This window comes from Eleginops maclovinus, chromosome 16 (genome assembly GCF_036324505.1).
Source record: "Eleginops maclovinus isolate JMC-PN-2008 ecotype Puerto Natales chromosome 16, JC_Emac_rtc_rv5, whole genome shotgun sequence".
Taxonomy (NCBI): Eukaryota; Metazoa; Chordata; class Actinopteri; order Perciformes; family Eleginopidae; genus Eleginops; species Eleginops maclovinus.
In genome coordinates, this window is record NC_086364.1 from 9,883,516 (window position 1) to 9,904,388 (window position 20,873).

The 20,873-nt window shown below is 42.3% G+C and overlaps 1 protein-coding gene across 1 annotated transcript; it reads left to right on the forward strand.

Moving 5' to 3' along the window:
- The first annotated feature begins 3,441 nt into the window (after window positions 1–3,441).
- Window positions 3,442–6,199, forward strand: LOC134878536 (uncharacterized). Its single transcript, XM_063904630.1, has 4 exons — window positions 3,442–3,630; window positions 4,322–4,516; window positions 4,611–4,690; window positions 4,832–6,199. The coding sequence occupies exons 2-4, from the start codon at window positions 4,514–4,516 to the stop codon at window positions 5,751–5,753; spliced, it is 1,005 nt and encodes a 334-aa protein (XP_063760700.1). The 5' UTR covers window positions 3,442–3,630; window positions 4,322–4,513; the 3' UTR covers window positions 5,754–6,199.
- Window positions 6,200–20,873: the final 14,674 nt, after the last annotated feature.

A 20,873-nucleotide genomic window follows, 5' to 3' on the forward strand; every position in this document is an offset into this window, starting at 1 on the left:
CAATGCAAAAGTTTGGGTCTGTATGTTACACATACAAACAGGACAAGGGAAAACTTGATTCCAGGTGTGACCAGGGGCGTTTTGTGGGTTATGATAAGAACAGCCCTGCATATTTGGTCTATCACCCAAATACTGCGAGAGTACAAAAGCACAGGCTAGTCAAGTTTGTGAACAAGGTAACCGTGGAAAAACAGACACAGACATTTGGGCCAGATCCAAATGATGAAAATGACAGTGTGAGGCAGCCTAGGGCTAGCAGGATCACACAGGAGATAAATGAGAGTCTAGAGATTGCTCAGGAGACTAGTGCACAAAGTGATAGTCCAGCAACTATGTCAGACGACAGTAAACAAACGCAACCAAGTGTGGCAGGTGGTGAATCTGAGAGTGGGAGGTACCCTGCTAGAGAGCGACGGAAACCAAGTCACTTAAAGGACTTTGTAACTGAGGACAGTGATAGTGATGGGATTCATACTACTGTAGACTACTGCTACAGAGCAGTATGTGGCATTCCATAGACATTTGAGGAGGCTATGATGTCAACAGACTCAAAGGAGTGGGTCAAAGCCATGGATGACGAAATCCAGTCATTAAACGACAACAACACATTTACCCTGACAAATCTGCCAAAAGGCAAAAAGACAGTGGGGGGTAAATGGGTTTACTCTATCAAAAGTGATATAGCCTCCTTGCACGGTAACCGTAAATTCTACTTCCGCTGTTACTTGTATGCGCGTCTAAACTTCCGGTCGAACACTTCCGTGTTATGATAGCGTTTGACAGCTGGATACCGGTAACCGGCTTTTACTATTTAGAAGTGTACAATGAGTGTGTTCACAATAAAAGAAAGACGACTGACCTTTCAAAGGGTGGGGACATCGGCACTGCACTGTTGTGTACCTCAGTGTACGAATTCTTCGAGGTACAATAAGCTACTTTCCTTTCATTCATTTCCCGTTGACCCGGCGGTACGGGCCGAGTGGCTGAGGAGAATCCGAAGGGATAATTTCAGTCCGACGAAACATTCAAAGGTCTGCAGTAGGCACTTTAAAAGCACAGATTTTGTCGTGACAGCCGGGGGACTAAGAAAACTCCAAAAGGGATCAGTCCCTGTTCTGTTTTCTTGGAACGGGTTTGAGCTATCGGCACCTAGACCGAGTGTTTGGGAGAGGTGCCCGCGGCCAGATGTGGAGAGTCCCGATGTCTCTGACAACGAGATGGAAATCGCGGCTGTAGCTACTGACCACGACTACTCGGTGTTGCCACAAACGGTGATACAAGCAAGTGACTTGGTTGAGGACAACGAAGCCTTGCGTCGGAGGATTTTGGACATTGAACATTGAAAAGTCGAGCAAAGACCACGTTAAATTATAAAAGTAAGTAAAGCTATTACCACAGTAATATCACTATGTAAGCGCTAATGTTAGCTATGTAGCTACAATAATATTGTGCCATAGTTACAACTTACCTTCATAATTGTCGATATAACTGGATAGGTACATTTTGTATCCCTTATCACGTTTGCTCTTCGGTGTAGAACTGCCCATCCGAACAAGTCGGTGGACATCTGAGATGGAAATGTTTGGGAGATCCTGCAGGCATCTAGTGTAGAAACTCGCCATGTTTGACGTTCACCGATATCACACCGGAAGTTTAGAAGCGCATACAGTAACAGCGGAAGTAGAATTTACGGTTACCGTGCAACGAGGCTATTGAGGGAACGGACAAGTACAAAGCAAGGTTTGTAGCCAAGGGCCGTAGCCAAAGGATGGGAATTGACTATGGAGAGACTTTTTCTCCCACAGCCAACTTGACAAGCGTAAGAGTGTTGTTACAGAAAGCAGCACAGGAGGATTTGCTACTGCATCAGATGGATGTAAAAATGGCGTACTTACACGCTCCTATAGATTATGAAATCTATATCGATCAGCCAGAGGGTTATAAAGAAAGAGGTGAAAGTCTAGTATGTAAACTAGAAAAATCTCTGTATGGTCTGAAACAATCCGGTAGAAACTGGAATAGGATTTTGCATGATTGTTTAACTGAAGATGATTTTGCACAGAACCCAGCAGACCACTGTGTCTATGCCAAAGAGACCAAAGATGGGAAGGTAATAATAGTCATCTGAGTCGATGATCTGATAATTGCAGCTAGCAATGACAAAATACTGAAGGAAGTGAAAGAGATGCTCTCTGAAAAAGTTAAGATGAAAGATTTAGGCAGGCTCAAACACTTCCTCGGTATCGATTTCAAATAGTCTGATGGATGTGTAAAGATGTCACAGGAAAAGTATGTCAACAAGATACTGGAGAGGTTTAACATGCAAAACTGTAAACCCAGAGAAACACCCTGTGATCAAAAACTTGACTATACAGAAAATGCTGTAAAAATGGATGATGTCAGGATGTACAGAGAGGCGGTAGGCAGCCTTATATACCTGACCACATGTACAAGGCCAGATTTAAGCTTTGTTGTAAGCAAACTATCACAATATTTTGCTGAGCCTTCAGAGGAGCAGTGGGTAACTGAAACACGTGTTAAGATACCTCAGAAGCACTACAGAGAAAGAGTTGTGTTTCAGAAGAAATGATAGTGAGAAGCTAGGCCTACTAGCCTACAGTGATGCTGATTGGGCAGCTGATGCCACCGACAGGATACTGTGTAAGCCTCAGTAAAAACAGCTCTTTAGTCTCATGGAAGAGTAGGAAGCAGCCTACAGTGGCACTTTCCACCTGTGAGGCTGAATACATGGCTCTGGCCTCAACTATACAAGAGTGTATATATCTAGAGCAGTTAATGGAGGGTATCGATGATTACAAATACACAAACAGTAGTGTATGAGGACAATCAAGGAACAATCGCCCTTGCCAAAAACCCGGTAAGCAGACAGCGGTGTAAGCACGTGGACATAAAGTACCACTTCATAAGATCAACTGTGAATGATGGAAGAGTAACTCTGGTGTACTGCCCTACTGAAGAAATGGTGGCAGATATAATGACAAAACCTGTATCTAAAATGAAGCTGAAGAAGTTTGCAGGACTCGTTTTTGGAGTTTAAAATGTGTAAGGAGGTCCACATTTTCTTTTTGTTGTTTCTCTGTTTAAAATTGTATGTATAGCGTATAGAGTATAGCAACCTGAGTACAAGTGGGGGTGTTCAGCTGGATGTTTATGTCCTCATTTGAGATTTATGTATATAGATTGTGTCTATTCTGTGCTTAAGTTGACAGGAGGATGCAGTGTTATTGTTGTACCACTGTGGGGCACTAAAGTGTAAATGTGTAGGTTTGCATCATATGCAAATGAGGGTGTGTTCACTTCAAGCACTTGTCCTGATCTGTGTTGTATTCCAAGTTAGCTCGGCTGAGCGAAGGGTACAATAGGCTACGTGCACGAAACTAAGGAGTTCTACTTCCGGCGACTTGAGTGTACGCGTAACCATTTCCGGTTCACTGCAGTTTTTGGTTTTGATCGTGAAAAGATGGCATATTTCACCCGGTGTCTACAAGGTGTCCCAAAGATTGACGTGAATGACGTCCACAGGATTGTCGACCACTGTTCACCTGCACCCGGTTGTAAGCGTGAAAAGGGATTCAAACTGTACATCAAGTTACATCCACAACTTTGAAGGTAAGTCAAGCTGTTTGCGTTACCTAACGTCTCAGCTGTCAGCTCAGCTGTTAACGTTAGCGAGCTGCATTGAATATCTAGCAGCTAAATACTTCTAAATCAAATCGTGTAAATGTACTAAATACTTTAAGTGTTATTCAATACGTTGTTATGTTGATACGATTAGCAACTGGTTGTGTGTATTTTAATTTCGGTGTTGTAATTCCCCTCAGTGTCCAGGAAAGATCCAGTGACAGGAGTAGTGTGTGTGAGGGCGTTATGTCATCAGTCAATGGACAAGTCAAAACCACCTCACAGTTTGAGTGTAGGATGAATGTAGCGTTAAGATAGTTACCCATGTTCCTGGGTTAACCGTGTTATTTTGGTTCTTTGCTCTCTAGGTTAACCAATTCACGTTATAATCTACCAGTGTATGCTGACGTTACTACTGTGTTTTCACTGATAGCAACCAGTGGTGTAGTATAGTTTGCTTTCCCATGTATGCTGAACATCCCAGCTAGGTAAAATACATAAGATATGTCTAAAAGTTTATTTGAACCCGTGGAGTCTAGCTAGGTATACTGCAATTTTTAAGTGGGGACAATATGTGTACCTGCAAATCAAATAGACTGTATCACTGACAACATCAACACAGAACAAATCTAAAGAAAAAGATTAGTAATCCCTTTTTTTTTTTTACATCTTGCTACAGGTGGGGCTGAAGGATTCAATTCCTGTAGAGCTGGTCCATCACAGCTGTACATGTGTAGCTGGATCAGTGTTGTGTAACCATTGTGTGGCTCTACTTTTCCAGTCTGCACATTATGCACAGCTTGACATTCCAGTTGTTCCACCAGTGCTGAGCTGTACGGAGAGTGAACAACAGTGGCACAAGCCAAGAACCATGGCAAGTCTCGGAATAACGTAACTATAATTACAATACTACATTTACCCACCGACATCATAAGCTCATCCCTGCTATTTGTGACCTACATTCACAGGGTATTAAACCAGGTCCCATCGAAAAGATGGCTGTGATGTCTGCCAAACCAAAGCAGAGGACCATGGCCGAGGGAGTAAGGTGAGAATTTGTTTTGTAGTTAGTAGCCTTTTAATTAATTTGTTAGGCTTACTTTTCTCAACCAATCAAGAAAACTGTAGTTTTGTTATGTTTAGTTATTACATGATGTATCTTACTGATGTTTATCCAATTTTCATATAGGTCCACACTGTACAAAGCCACCAGTGGAGAGTTGCCGGACCTGTCTGTTCTCAAAGTGTCAGAGATCTACAAAGAGTTCACCCCTGTTTCTGCACCAACCATTTGTACAGTGGGTATCACCTGTGAGGTGCCACTGGTGAACTGTGCACTGGGTTTGGTACAAGTAGGTAGTCTTCTTTCATATCAACAACCCATGGCAAGAAGTCGCTCTGTTGCTCACCCTGATGCTCCACCACGTCCAGATTTGCCATTGGCTGGCTGCAGACTGGAAACATCGTGCTTTATGTCTATTTTCTCTGAACATCAACAGCTGCACTTCAAGTCACTTGAGGTTACCTGGGAAATGGCTAAGAACATAGAGGATGCAACTAGGGGCCAAAGTGCATCTACAGACTGGCATAGACTGAGAAAACCTAGACTCACCTCATCACATTTTGGGGAAATATGCCATGCAAAACCTTGCACCTTAGAAAAGATGGCTGACCGGTTGCTCAAAGGGGTCCGTCAGACAGCAGCAATGAAGAGGGGTCTCGAAATGGAAGATGATGTCATCGAGGAGTATTGCCAGCTCAAGAGGGTGAACCACTACCCTTGTGGTTTTGTTATACACCCTGACACACCCTGGTTAGGCACATCCCCAGATGGGGTTGTCTTTGACCCAACAGAGTGTTCTGAATTCGGCCTTGTGGAAATAAAATGTCCAAACATTAAAAGCTATGTGGATTATCCACATCTGAAAATGAAAGACGGCAACCTGGAATTGAAGCCAGGTCATGGCTACTGCTGGCAGGTGCAGGGTCAGCTGCTCCTAACGGGGATGGAGTGGTGCGATTTTGTGGTGTTTGCGGAGGAAGACACCCTGATTCAAAGAATATACAGGGACAGTGATGTGATACAAAAAATAAGAGAGAGCAGACTTTAAGAATTCTTAGAAATGTCTTGTTCTGGTTGATTTCTCATTATAATGTGAGGCCTTCAAGTGGGTTGTTTTAAGTTTATTTATGGAGTTGTAAAATGTTTAGGATTGACCACTTAAAGTGTACACACCAATGTATTGCTAGATAATAAACCAATATTCAATATGTGTGAGGACCACTTGAGGGAAATGAAGGGAAATAAAGTTGATATAGATTTCAAATAAATAATTTAATTAAAATACAAGTCAGTATATGTAAGGCAAAACAAAATTGTGGTGTGAATCAGCATATTGTTTGTCAAATAAATAAAAGAGGAGCAGACAGCCATGAAGCAAACAGTCAAATTTCTACCTGGCAATTATGTTTTCTCCATTCTTTAACCAGAGGTCCATTTTGGTAATTGCACAAGATGCAAGCTACGGTGAAAAGCTGGTTAATGCTCCCACAAATCGACAAAGGGATTACAGTATCAAAAAGTTTGTTTTCTTTGACCCGCCTTATTAGCCTCTCGACGTGAACTCACAGCCGTGCGATTGACTGTGTCTCCAGGACGTCCTGTGCTGCCATTGGCTCCTTGTTGGAGCGGAAGGCAGGCCTGTGCAGTTTTCCTGCCACAAGATTGTCCACCCTGAAGCCCTTGTCCACCATCACAGCCATGTCACGGGAGAGGAGAGGTATGATGCCTGACAGTCTAAAGAGCTCCCGGTCACTGATGGAGCCCCCATAGAGCGCAGAAACAAATGTCAGAGGACCATGTGGTGCCATGCCAATCATGGCCTTGAAGGTACAGTGCGATTTGTAATGTGAATACACCTCACTCTGTAGCTCAAGTGAGGATGGAGTTTGGCACCGCAGCTCTGTGCAGTCAACAATGACCTGAGTGTCTGCATATTCCTTGAACTCAAGAGGTAAGTTGGCTTTTATCTCCTCAGGGGTCATCCAGATACACACAGCTCCCAGTATGCAGTATAGAAAGTTGGCCCAGGTTGTGATGATCCTGCTGGCTGTTGTTCGATGGATGTGAAATTGGTGGCCAAGCTCTCTCTGTGTGCATCCAGTTGATAAATAATTTAGAAAAAGAAATAGCTCATCTATTGGCAGCAACTTGGTTGATTTGTGGGATGTTTTCTTCTCTGCCACACAGACCGATGTTTCTTTGGCACTTGTCACACGGATCATCCTTGATGTTGCTGGCTCGATGAGCCTCCAGAATGCCATCAGGTGGTCATAAGAATGGAATCTTCCAAACAAAATACAAAAAAATAACATTGTTAGTCATGGTGGACTAATTTAGTTACACAAGGTCAATTATCTTACTTTTTACTACTACTAATTTACATGAAGAGAAGACTTAACGAATGGCTGTGCCTAAACATCTGACTGAGTGCTGTAGGTAGTACATTTTCCGGCCTAATCATATCATTAATCATAAATGACAGTAATTTTACTTTTGATATTTGACACTTGAAGAAAAATACTCTTGTGGCACTGTGGTTAAATTAAAATACTCTTGTAAGGTGGTCTTTTACCGGAGACATATTTAACCATGTGTAGCCCATCTTTACTTTCACTCAAGTATAGGACTTGTGTGATTTTTAGTCTATCAATGTTAAAATGTAGGCTACCATCTAGTACAGGGGTCGGCAACCTTTAACACTCAAAGAGCCACTTGGACCCGGTTTTCACAGAAATCGTCATCATATCGCCATTGGGCTTTTGGGGCGTGTATCGGAGCCTTGACCTGAATTTAAACATGAACTATTAAACTATTTCACATGAAAAATAAATATTTTCTAAATGTCTGCATAAATATTTATTTTACCTGGTTAATGGGACTTCTGCTCCTGAACCTCTGCGCACAGCGTCTCCAAATCAGCGCTGTAGGAAGTCACTTTCATCTTTACGCAGGACTAAGCTGTCATCAGTGAGGCGTGAGCGGTGTTTGTTTTTAACAAAGTTCATGGTGGAAAATAGCTGCTCACATACATATGTGGATCCGAAGATGGACAGGACTCCAAACGCATATTTCTTCATGTTTATGTAGGTGTCGGGGAGGCTATTCCATGTTTCAAACACAAGTTTGTCCGGTCTTGGAAGGTTCTCAATATCACTCCATTTGTGATTTTGAGCAAGAGTGGCCTTCTGACGGGAAACATCTTCGAGATCATCTGTCAAGCGTTTGAACTTGGACACCCATATATCTTTGTCGGCTATGTCAGCCAGCTCCAGCTCAAGATCAGGTTGACTTACACCTGCAAATGCAGTCACATTTAACAGGGTTGGATCGACGGTCAGGGGAGTGACCGGGAAGGACAATGTGTTTTTTTCCTCTCTGAACTCACAGAATCGTTTCCCAAACGATGCTTGCATTGTGGTGATTGCAGACTGCAAATACTCAGAATTTATCACCTTGTGAGCTTGTCTGAACTCTCTTAAAGAGGGGAAGTGAAGCAGTGTGCCTCTCTGTAAATCTCTGGCAAACACTGTCAGCTTGTGCTCAAACGCCAACACCTCCTCCAGCATGTGTAGCGCTGTGCCTCCTCTCCCCTGAAGAGTTGTGTTTAGCGTGTTCAGGTTAGCTGTCATGTCCACCATGAAGTGCAGCTTTTCCAGCCACTCTGGCTGTTCCAGTTCAGGAAAGGTGAGCCCTTTGCTGCTCATGAAAGTTTTCACCTCTCCCAGACATGCAGCAAAGCGTTTTAGCACCTCTCCTCTGGACAGCCATCGGACACTATTATGCAGCAGGAGATCAGAGTACGTGCTTTCCACCTCATCCAGTAATGATCAGAACTGACGGTGATTTAAACCTTTTGCCATTATTTTATTGACAATCTGAATGACAACATTCATGACCTCTGTGCATTCTGGAGGAAAGGTTTGGGCACACAATGCCTCTTGGTGCAGGATGCAGTGAAATGTCAGCAGCTTTCTGTCCAGTGACTTCTGCAGTAAGGCCACAAAGCCCCTGTGTGCTCCGGTCAAACTCGGCGCGCCATCAGTAGCCGCTGACACCGGGTGGGTTGTTTTTATTTCTTTGGCTCTTAAACAGTCAAGCACAGCCTCACAGATGTCCTCCCCCCGTGTCTGGCCTTTTAGTGGTATCAACTCAACCATTTCTTCCTGTGGTCCATCGGTGTTCATATATCGACAGAACAGCGCTATTTGTTCAATGTCACTTTTGTCTTTGGACGCATCACAGGCGATTGAGTACGCTGCAGCTGAATTGATGTCTTTAATTTGCTGTTTTGTGATATTTTCTGCCATTTTTATGGTCCTGTCTTTGACAGTCTTCGCAGAGAGAGGCATCTCTCTGATTTTCTGCATAATTTGACTCTTGTTTCCAAAGTCCGCAAATAGGTGATCTGAAATCTTAATGAATGACTCTTTCATATATTCGCCATCTATGAATGGCTTCCCACGCCTGACTATTTCCTGAGCGGCCACAAAACTTGCATAGGTAGTTGAATTTGTAGACTTCATCCATTTCTTGAATTGATTTTTCCTCAGATCAGCTTTCCGCTTCAGTTCCAAAACAGCTTGTTTTCTCTCTTCTCCCTCTGGATGTTTTTCAGCAAAGGCAGTGTGTTTAATTTGGAAATGTCTTGCGACATTTGATCTTTTATTGTTGGCAAGTTTCTCACCACAAATTAGGCATACTGGTAAGCCACTCCCGTCTGAGGTAAATGCAAATGAATCTGCCCAGGCATCATTAAATATTCTATTTTCTTCAGATATTTTTCTCTTCTTAGATTTCTCCATAGCCTACCTGGGGTTGAAAGTCTCGATAGATGCACAGCGTTTGGGCGGGCTAATAGGCTTCCGACTTCCGTGCGTGACGCATATTTTGAGCAACGAAAACTAAAAATAATAATAACATATTAATACAATAAAATAATTTTATTTTAATATTTCACGATCACAATAATGTTCAAATTTAGAACTACAATAAAAACGGACTAACAAAAATAAAATGCACTTCAAGCCGCACAGAGCCGCAGCATAAGGATGAAAGAGCCGCATGCGGCTGGGTTGCCGACCCCTGATCTAGTAGCATCTACCAGCTACATGATTCAAAGAGTCTGGTATTAGCAGGCTAGTTAATATGGTACAAGACATGTATTCAAGTGCTGTGTCATATGATAATATCAGTATCAGCTTTCTGCAATCCAAAACAACCTTAATTACGATTTACCTGGTATAAAATCGGATGTCCTCGTCCGACCCGGCATATCGCCTCAATCCGAAACAACTCCGCAGCTGGAGAGCCTCAATTTGCAGCTCCATCTCCTTCATTTTCTTGCGAAGACTTTCATTCTCCTCGGCCAACTGATCCGCGATCATAGCTGTTGTTTGAGTTAAACAATAATCATGATCCGGTGCGAGGGGAGCCACCTCCATCTCTTCTTCTGGGTCGACAAGAGGAGGGCTCTCAGCTCTGGGTCTCCGCTCCCACACGCTCGCCCTCGGTGTTGGTACTTGAAAGTTATTCCAAGCAAAAAGAGCAGGGACGGTCCCTTTCTTCAACCTCCTCAATTTCCCCGGATTGACAACAAAATCGACCTTTATGAAATGCCTGCTGCAAACACGAGTAACATTGTTTGGTATGAAGTCGTCCCGCCGTACCTTCACCATCCATTCGGCTCACACAGACACATCAACCGGAAAGCTACGGAAGCTAATAGTACTATTGTACCGAGACGAATTTGTACAAAGGGGTACACAACAATGTAGGGCCGACTTTTTGACTCGTTGATACGAGATCCTTCTCTCTTTTATCCGAAATCCGCTCATTGTACTACATTTTACTCTTTTACTCAGCAACTTGAAACTAGCATCTCCGGGAAATCACCACAACAACACAACCTACCGGAAGTTGTCGAGCGTACACGCAACAGACGGAAGTTAGCCGGAAGTTCCATTCTGCTCGTAGCCTATAAACCATGCCTAAGAGCTAAACAGTTCACCGTCTCTGCATCAAATATATCTCTCCCGAGTGCAACGCAGGATGAAGCTGCAATCCTTAACTTAACAGGTTGTATGATTATTTATGTGAACTCATATTCTGGCCACATTATATTGAATTTGTCGGCCATTTTAAAAAATAAAATAAATAAATGAACATAAAATTATTTAGGGGGGCTTAAGAATATTTTAGGCTACTCTAAAATAGGCCTAATGACGCCACTGGTACGCCATAAGACCGTTCGCTCACGGCCCTATCGGCTGCCTGAACACAAAATAAAAATTGTTCAGGCGGAGCTTCAGGCCATGCTCGAAATGGGAGTAATAGAAGAGTCCACCAGTGACTGGTGTTTCCCCGTCGTGCTGGTACGGAAGTCCGACGGGTCAATCCGGTTCTGTGTGGACTACCGCAGGGTTAACGCGGTGTCCAAATTCGATGCTTATCCAATGCCCCGGGTCAACGGACTCCTGGATCAGCTTGGCACGGCTTGCTTTTCACGACACTGGATTTAACCAAGGGCTATTGGCAGATTCCCCTGTCGCAAGAGTCTAAGGAAAAAACGACCTTCTCCACTCCGTATGGCTTGTACTGTTAGAAATAATCAATATATTGGAGCGGAACATTAAAAGATAATTCACTGTTTCTGGACGGATCATATTTGTCCAATTCCGGTAGTATTACCGGATGTTGTTTTTAGTCTCAGATAGCATAAAGCCAATATTGTATTGTATATATGAGTAGAGGGAGAAGGACGCGTGGAGTTACATACTAAACACACCGCCTCCACCGCTCACTCATTGATGCTGCAATGATACTATTGCCTGTTTAATAACTGATAAACCTCAGAAGGATTGCATAATAGAATATCGTAGTTGAGAGCTTCAGGATATCACTAACAAGATGGTGATATCATAAGAGGACCCGCCCCCGACGACGTCAGCCTATAGAAGAGTCCGGAGAACTCCATGTGACAAGCGGCCAACAGGATCCAGCCCCCCGCTACCAACCAATGAGAGCACGAGACCGGAGCGCGTCTTATTTTGAAGTTGTTTATTGTATGGCCGGAAAGGGGTGGTTCTATAAAACATGTTTGGATTGTGAAATCGATCTCTTTTGTTCCGGACCGCCAGACAGTAACTACTGATGAGATCTACTCTGTCAGCGGCCTGTGGACGCGTGTACCGGGCTATTGAGCAACAGCTGTGAAACTTTTGTAAAACCTACTGCTGCATCCTTTTATTACATACTCCTTTTGAAACTTATATGAGGGGCTTCACTTCGTTTCTTTTTAATGGACTCCTGGGCCTCGAATAAAAGAACATTTCTTACAGTACCAATTCGTTACGCTTCCGTTCGGGTTGTTCGGGGATCCAGCCACCTTTCAGCGGCTCATGGACCCGGTCCTGCGTCCCCACTCTGCATATGCTGCCGCCTACTTCAATGATGTCATCATTCACAGTGAGACGTGGGAGCAGCATGTGCAGCAGGTGGGGGCGGTGCTCGAGTCCCTGAGGTAGGCGGGGCTCACGGCCAACCCGAGGAAGTCTGCGGTTGGGCGGAGGGAGGTACGGTATCTGGGGTACCACTTGGGCGGCGGGCAGGTGCGGCCACAGGTTGAAAAAACAGCCGCCATTTCCGCCTGTCCAGTGCCCAAGACGAAAAAGAGGTCAGGAGGTTCATGGGGCTGGCCGGCTACTACAGGGGGTTCATTCCGTCCTTTTCTGAGCTGACCAGTCCCCTGACCGACCTTACCCGAAAGGGTGCTTCAGATCCGATCCAGTGGACGGAGCGGTGCCAGCTGGCGTTTGAGAAGGTTATGAAAGCCCTTTGTTTTGCAGACCGACGCTTCAAACAGCGGGGTGGGGGCCGTTTTGTCCCAGGAGGTGGAAGGGGTCGACCGCCCCGTACTGTACATCAGCGGGAGGTGAGGTACAGTACGGTGGAAAAGGAGTCCCTCGAGTCAGTTTTCGGCCGGCGGGGTCCCGGTATATCCTACCTGTATATCCTACTATTGTTTAAGAGGGCTGCAGAAAAGGATTAGCAATGGTACGGTGGTGTATTGCTATCACACTAAAAAAAAAAATAAGGCTCAGTATCAAGTAATTACGTGAAAGTTTCTTGTTATAACAAGATCTTTTTCACGTTTAAACAAGATAAGTATCATGTTATTACATGAAATTATCACGTTATTTCATGATAATTATATTTTCACGTTATAACGTGAAAATATCATGTTATTTCAAGATATGATATTTTCACGTTTTTACAAGATATGTATCATGTTATTACATGAAATTATCACGTTATTTCATGATACTGACATTTTCACGTTATAACATGACAATATCATGTTATTTCAAGATATGATATGAATCACGTTATTACATAAAACTGTCATGTTATTTCAAGAAAATGACATGGACGAAACAGCGTTCGCTTCAAAGAAATAGCCTATAAAGGAAGTAAAACGGCCCGACGCGCAACCGAATTGCCCGAGATGGATGTTTCTGATAATATATGCTTTTATTTCCTACTTGGCCTGAGACACTGGGAGATATTGGCATTTCTTAGGATGGACGGAATTATAATAAGCATGCCAACGCTAAGGAGGCGACTGAAGTTCTTGGGGTTGTTCAGGAGGAAAGCCCAGTCAGACTTGGTGGAAGTCGCGCTCTTCATTCAGGAGCAACTTAACCATTATGGAATGTTGCATGGCTACAGGTTTATTCATTTGAAATGCATACAAGCGGGTTTGGTTGTTACTCAGACCACTGTTCGCTGTCTCCTGAAAATTCTCGACCCAGAAGGAGTGGAGCTGAGGTTAAGACGTCGTCTGAGACGACGTCGGTACATAAACCCAGGCCCGAACTTCTTATGGCATGTGGATTCATATGACAAGCTGAAACCATATGGAATATGCATCAATGGCGCAGTGGACGGTTTCTCGCGTATGGTTATATGGCTACACGCGTATTCCACCAGTAGCAATCCTAGGGTCATTGCGGGGTACTTTATTGATGAGGTTGACAGCAGGGGCGGCACTCCCTCTCGTGTCCGAACTGATCTGGGCACTGAGAATTGTGTATTGGGGCAAATGCAACAGTTTCTAAGAGGTACCCATAATGATGCGTTTTCCGAAAGATGCTACATTACCGGTTCGAGTAACCATAATCAAAGAATTGAACAATGGTGGGGATTTCTGAGAACACACCATGCGCAATATTGGATGAACACATTTCAAGAGCTCAAAGACCAGGATCATTTTTCAGGCGATTTCTTGGACATGAATCTTATTCGGTTCACGTGCTTGGAAATAATTGAGGTAGGTACAAACCTTGGTTTCCCTGTGTGTTATAGCGTAAAATCTTTAAACCAAACCCTTGCAGGCTGTTCAAAATTGCGCCCTGGTGGCCAGCAGGCCACCAAAGTCCGAACCTCGGTACCTGTTTAAAAGCTGAAAGTAAATGTACGCTAAATGTCTAAATGGATATATTATATTAGTTTCAACTTATGTTTGCCTTGGATAACTGTGATCGTCTATTAGAGAGGGTTGTTGGTGAGATTGGGTCCTCTGCGTCGGAGCGCACTCTGAGAGCGCATCTCAGCTCTCAGCTGACGAAATACAAGTTCCAGACGGTGTCGCCAAAATGTAATAGGCTTTGAGTGGGGCACAATTGATTGACGAAAGCACTTTCCCATAGTGATATTTGATTTATCCATTCAATACAATTTAATTTAATACTAAATATGACATATCGCCAAAAGTTCTATGTGGTGGGGATAATTATTTTCCACAATGCTGGTACTGGAGCAGCACCCGTCAGAACTGTTACTTTCTGCCAACATAAATACATTTGGAACTAGAAGCACTCAGAGAGCGCAAACCTCCGTCAAGACCATGCGGTCACTGATGCCATAGCATCTACACGCCATAACATCTAGACGCTAATGCGGATCTAATCACTTGTTCCTTTTGTCATTTCCAACAACTCCACAAAATTTCATCAAAATCCGTTCACGACTTTTTGAGTTATCCTGCTGACAAACAGACAAACAAACGTACGCGACCGAAAACCAAACCTCCTTGACGGAGGTAATCAGCATTATGGTTGTCCCAAGGTTCTAAATAATATATTTTTTCTCAACATGAGTTTGTCTTTGAATGCCTGAATCAACAAACAAAAACATTTATTCTGTAGGCTACCACATTGTTATCTAAAGGGGCTGTGTTTGGTCTGAAAAGGGGCCCCTGCATAGTCTAATTTCTAGTCCTTTTTTCAGAGGGAGCTGCAGCAAGTGGCCCAGCTTTGGAACTGCCACAGAATTCGCCCAAGCAGGAATGCAGTTTCTCCAAGTGGACAACCACTCATATTGTACAGCATTCCACAACTGTTTGGCAGTACAGATCACTTGAAAACTGTACGACCTCAACAAGTACAACTATGCCGAGAGGAATGCCTGCCAAGAGGACCATTTCCATGCGAAGAGACTGTTTTTGATATTTGCTGTCTCGCAATGGCAGAAAATCATCTGCACACATCCTCTACTGCAGAGGAAGCCATTGAACTGTACCTTTTTTTGCGAGCATCCATCCATACTCTGCTGTAAAGGGAGACATACAGACCAAAACACATTTGGGTTGTCTTTTGCCCGTTTTTACCATATGTTCTCTTTCAGACAGGACAAATAATGTTCAAACTAAGTCTTTATTTTCACTTAACTTTGTGGCAATAGGCATTCTAGCTGTGATTTTTTCCCCTGGTTTACACAATTTACCCCATGATTTCTGGAGTATTGATTCAGGACTATAATGTCAACTGTGTTGATTTGTTTTGAACATTTCATATTTGAGGAATAGACCGATCCCAACCATAATATTTTTGTTTTAATTTATTGATCTATTTTGCCTACTGTAGTTTACCAAGTAATGTATAGGCCTACAAGAATTCAGTGTGGTTATGTTTTCTTTTTTTATAGGATAAAACAAACTTAAATATGACACAAAATAAACTCTTGTGTTTCCCAACATTATGATGCAATATGATCAGTGAAAAAATGAGTGATAAGTGCAAGTCTACATTTATTTTGTAGTAACATGTATAGCAACAATTGTAGTATCACATTGCTGCCTTTGGTAACTCATCAACATGTATTACCTGATAAAACAACAGGTCACAAGAGTATAGAAATAGATTTGTGCTCAATTAACATTGAAATCAATCGGTCTTGAACTCACAGCACTCTGGAACTCATCAACATGAATTACCTAATAAAAAAACAAGTTTAGATATAAACAAACAAGAGCAGCACAACCCCATACATATACAGGTATTAAGCATATCGCTCTCTGTGGGAACTCATCAACAGGTTACATATGGAAATAGATTTGAGCTCAACTAACATTAAAATCAGTCACACAAAAAAGTGGTAAAATCTTGAGCTCTGCTCTCTGAAACTCAACATGTTGAAAGAAAAAGGCTTGTTTTGCAAACGATGTGTACCTCCGTCTCTCAAAAATGAACCTGTTACACTGAGACAGATGAGATACATACCACTCTATACAATTGTGAATGTATATGCGCTTTTATCAGTCAAAATGCTGTCAAATTCAGTGCGCATTTCAGGATAGGTAGCATATGTCCATGGCAGTTCGATAACTGCACCACACGTATGGGCCACAGGTCGTCGGGCCAGTCCATCTATTGGGGTGAACACAATCTCAATTTTGTTCACACAGATTATGTCTGACCCTGTGATGAATCTTAACAACCGTCTGAGACCTGTAGCATCCAATCCGCGAACATATTGTTGAAAGAAACGAAGGCTCTGGGTCTTTCTTTGAGTCATAGGAGAGGCTTCTAGTAGCTTCAGAAACTTTTTGGCTGTTGGTTTTTTTTCCTCATACATGTCCAAGACATGTTGAGGGCTTGTGAATGCATCCTTTAGGAAGGCACCAGCTATCAAGGACATCTTCTCAGATGCATATCTTGGCTTTTGGATAAGCTGTTTGTGTGCCACCTTTAGAAGGATGCCTTTCAAATTGTTTCGTGTTGGAAGGGCTGTCACATCCATGCGGTCCAGCAGATCTATCAGCTCATCCCTGTCGTCCTCTGAAAGATCTTCTTTTAAGGCAGTAGTGATTAACTTCCTATCTGATTGACAAACAAACAGAAGAAGACTTTCAAAAAGCACATCATCTGAGACTTCATTCTCACCAAAAATTAGTGAAACTGCGAAAGCGGGGGATAAGCGACAGGGAAAATAGCCATGGTCTTGAAATCCTTTGAGTAGGATTCGGCCGATGGATTTCCATTCTTCCTCTTGCCATTTAGGACACAGAGATGGAACCCTCAGGTCCTCCCCTTCAGCTGTGTGGTCCAGAAGTTGTGTCCAAAATGCAGCATACACGTCCCTTGAGACACCATTGAGGTCGGCTCCTCTTTCATCAATGTAAGTGTATCGAAGGGAGTGCTTGAGAAGAGCTGAATCCTTGAATTGGGCTATCATCTCTTCCAGAAGATTGACCCTGTGTAGTTTAAGTGTTATATTCACAACAGATGAATCTGTAGAGGTACCTGCTACATCATCTATAGCTGACTCGGGAGCAATGTTTGCTGCACTTGTGGAGCGAGACATGCTGGATGAGTTGTCACTTGCTGTGTCTGGAATGATGAGTGCTGAGCTTGCACTGGGGAATATGACTGATATGATGGCAGTGTCCTCATTGAGCAGCAGGTCAGGTTGATATAACAAAGTGTCATCCAGTTGGCCAGCCATGGGTTCTCCGAGAAAAGGGCCAATCATCACCTCAGATGTGTCTAGAAAAGCTTCTATATCGACAGTTTGAAGAGGCAGCTCGTCCTCTTCATGCATGCTATTCTGCATTTGTTGGTTCATCTTTGATTCTTCCCCGACACATTCTTCAGCATCTTTATCTTTTGGAACCTTTGTGCACAGGTAGAATCTCAACACTCCCATTCTTAGTACGCTGTAGAGTTCCCCAACTGTAATAGCATCATCAAAAATAGCTTCTTCCTGATAATCTACTATGTCATGGCTAAATGTTTCAAACTTTCCTAGCTTATTTTTTCCATTTGGGAAGAAAATATCTTTGGCATACTGCAGTATGTCAGTCTTCTTTGATTCTTTGGGTACATCAAGGGTCCTTGTCCCCCCTCCTTTGCGCTTTCTGACTTGTTTGCCTTCGTGAATCCATCCCAACTCCACTTTTCTTGTCTTCTTTTCTGCAAATTTGTTGCACGTTGCATAATGTATTTTCTGTCTTTTGGTAGACGTCTCCTGGTTATTGTTCTCATCACTCACAGCAATGCCCATTTTGCTCTTCAGTTTTTCCAGCATTGAATGTTTTGCAGATTCTTTTGTTTTGGCAGTGGCACTGTGTTGCAAACAGAAGCGTCTTGCCGCAATCCTGTCTCCAGAAGTTGGGATGTAGTCAGCCAGAGTGTTGTCATCCATATAATCAAGGACTGTGGCATCAATCTGTGAAGACATAATAATAATTACAACTCAAGTACAAGACTACACAACTTACTGTATGTACACACACAGGAATCAAAGAAGGGGCGTAGTATGATACCATTATCTTTATGAACTGAGACTAAGTGATTATAACAAGTAAACAATGAATGCATACAGTAATTAAATTAATAATCATTTGTTTGGTAATTAAATACATTCTAATTCAATCCTTTTATCTGAAATGATGAATGTATTCTTCAATTGTTGCTCAGTGTGTTTTAAAATTCACCTTTTGAAGGAATTAAGACAAAAAAAATCAAGTCTCATCAATCAACTTCTCACTATTGGCCATATAGCCTAAAATGACACTCCTAAACTCAGATCACTAATTGTCCAGTCAATCAAACCCAAAAAGGGCCAAACATAAAACAAATTGCAATAGTAATGGTTCCTTTTATTGATCCTTAAACCCCATTGTATCATATTAAAATCTACCTGCATCTACCTTCATCTTGAAAAAAGTCTGTTCTAGAAGGTAGATTTTGAATATGTGATGTAGGGGGAATTTTGCTTTTTGTTTTAAGTTTAGCCTGTTGCTGCAACAGCTGCATAGGTCTTTTTTTAAACCACATAGCCTATTTAAGATGATATCTCATTTGGACATTTAATCATCATATTTCCGAAAACTTTTAAAACAAAAAATAGTTGCCTTAATGTGAATTAACAACTGTGAACGTTTCAAATTGATATCTCTTTGGTCCTATTCATAGTAGGCTACGCGGATCTCCCTTTCGTTGCCTCCCTATGGAAAAATGAATAGGAAATCTCCAACTTTGACGTTAAAAAAAAGTATGTTTCACTATATAAATCAGTAGATTTTTCACATGTTATTTAGATATACCTAGGAATGACTCAAAACTTGGAATGATTATCATTGCTATTTGTGCCGTGGCAAACGCTAGACTGACTGAACCATCACCCGAATCAGAGTTTACAAGCAAACAGCCTTAGATATGGCGCCCTTTATTAGGCCTATCTGTCGGTCGATCGATGGCGTAGCAGGCACTAGCTATTCTTTTTACCCTGCAGGATAGGACTGCCTACACATTTCGTGTTAAAAGTATTGCATTCTGCATTGAAGTACAGAAGGTTATTCATGAAGCAGTTTTTAGTGTCCAAACATTGCATTTACAGCCTTCTCTAGTAAAAACTGTAGTATTGCAGTGATACCAAAACTACAGTTCTGAAACAACATAGGATCCCTCCACTCCATGTTTTTGCTAATAATAGGCTACTCAAGTTCATGTGAGGCCCTGATGATGGTGTGTCCAAAGTGCTGTGCCATTTTAAGGCTCGTAAGAGAGCGTTTACCGAAGTTACCGGGGAAAGTGCCCAAAGTCCAAACAGGACAGCGCTTGGGAGCAGACTCCCATTTACTGGAGAAGCCAAATAGCTAGCAACTATCCCCCATTTTCAGATTAGCTTACCCTTGCGGTTTAGTGCATGCCGTCAACAATATTGTTCTTTATCCGTGAAAATTGAAAACCACAAACATGTGTCAGTCAGAGCTTATAGCTGATATAAGCAGAGACTGTAAAATAGGACTTTAGTATCTTTGATATAAGGTCACATATTTGCCGCATTTTAGCAGGGCTGCGCACTGCCAACACTGCCTATCGCTCGCTACAGCACCTAGCAGCCATGTTCAGCAGTTCTACAGCAAACTACAATTTGAGGACAGTAAAATACACTTACATGATCTTGCTCCATTCGGAAGAGACAGTCCTCTGGAACACCCCGACCTCGAAGAAATCTCCAGAGTGGAGAATCCACATTTTCAGCCATTCTCAAGTAGGCCTAAACGCTACAGATTGGACATTCAAGTGAAAGGGAAGCGCGCTAGTAGACTGGCTTGGCTGTGTATCAAAGTAAAGCCATGTTTTCACGTTATAACGTGTAATATCATGAAATAACGTGATAATTTCATGTAATAACATGATACATATCTTCGTTATTTCATGATAATTATATTTTCACGTTATAACGTGAAAATATAATTATCATGAAATAACGTGATAATTTCATGTAATAACATGATACTTATCTTGTTTAAACGTGAAAAAGATCTTGTTATAACAAGAAACTTTCACGTAATTACTTGATACTGAGCCTTATTTTTTTTTTTAGTGTGATAGCAATACACCACCGTACAATGGAGAGCTGCAGGCTCGGAGAAAAGAAAAGAAAAAGACGAGTGCGAGCAGGCCAAAGCACCAGAAGGTAACTTTCTGTCGGTCGGCTCTGCTGCTTGAACCTCGAGAAGATTCGTTTTGAAGATAGGCCTATGCAACCAATAATTAACTAATATATTATGGATTCATGCATTTTAAATACATTAACAAGTTTAGTTAAAATGAAGTTTTAAAAAACGATGTATGAGGTGTGAAATAAATTAAATCAAGAGAAGAATGCATATAAAAGGACTTGGCAAAACTATGCTAATCAATCATTGGATTATGTGGTTTTCCAGTCAGTGTTTTTTATGCAGAAATTAAAATGCATTCCAATGGGGAAATCTTGGCAGGCACTAAATTGTGCAAGCTGGGATGTCTGGGGGGGAAAATGTCTGCCTGGTTAGTTGAATGAATTTAATAAATTCCACTCCAGCAACAACAACTTTTTT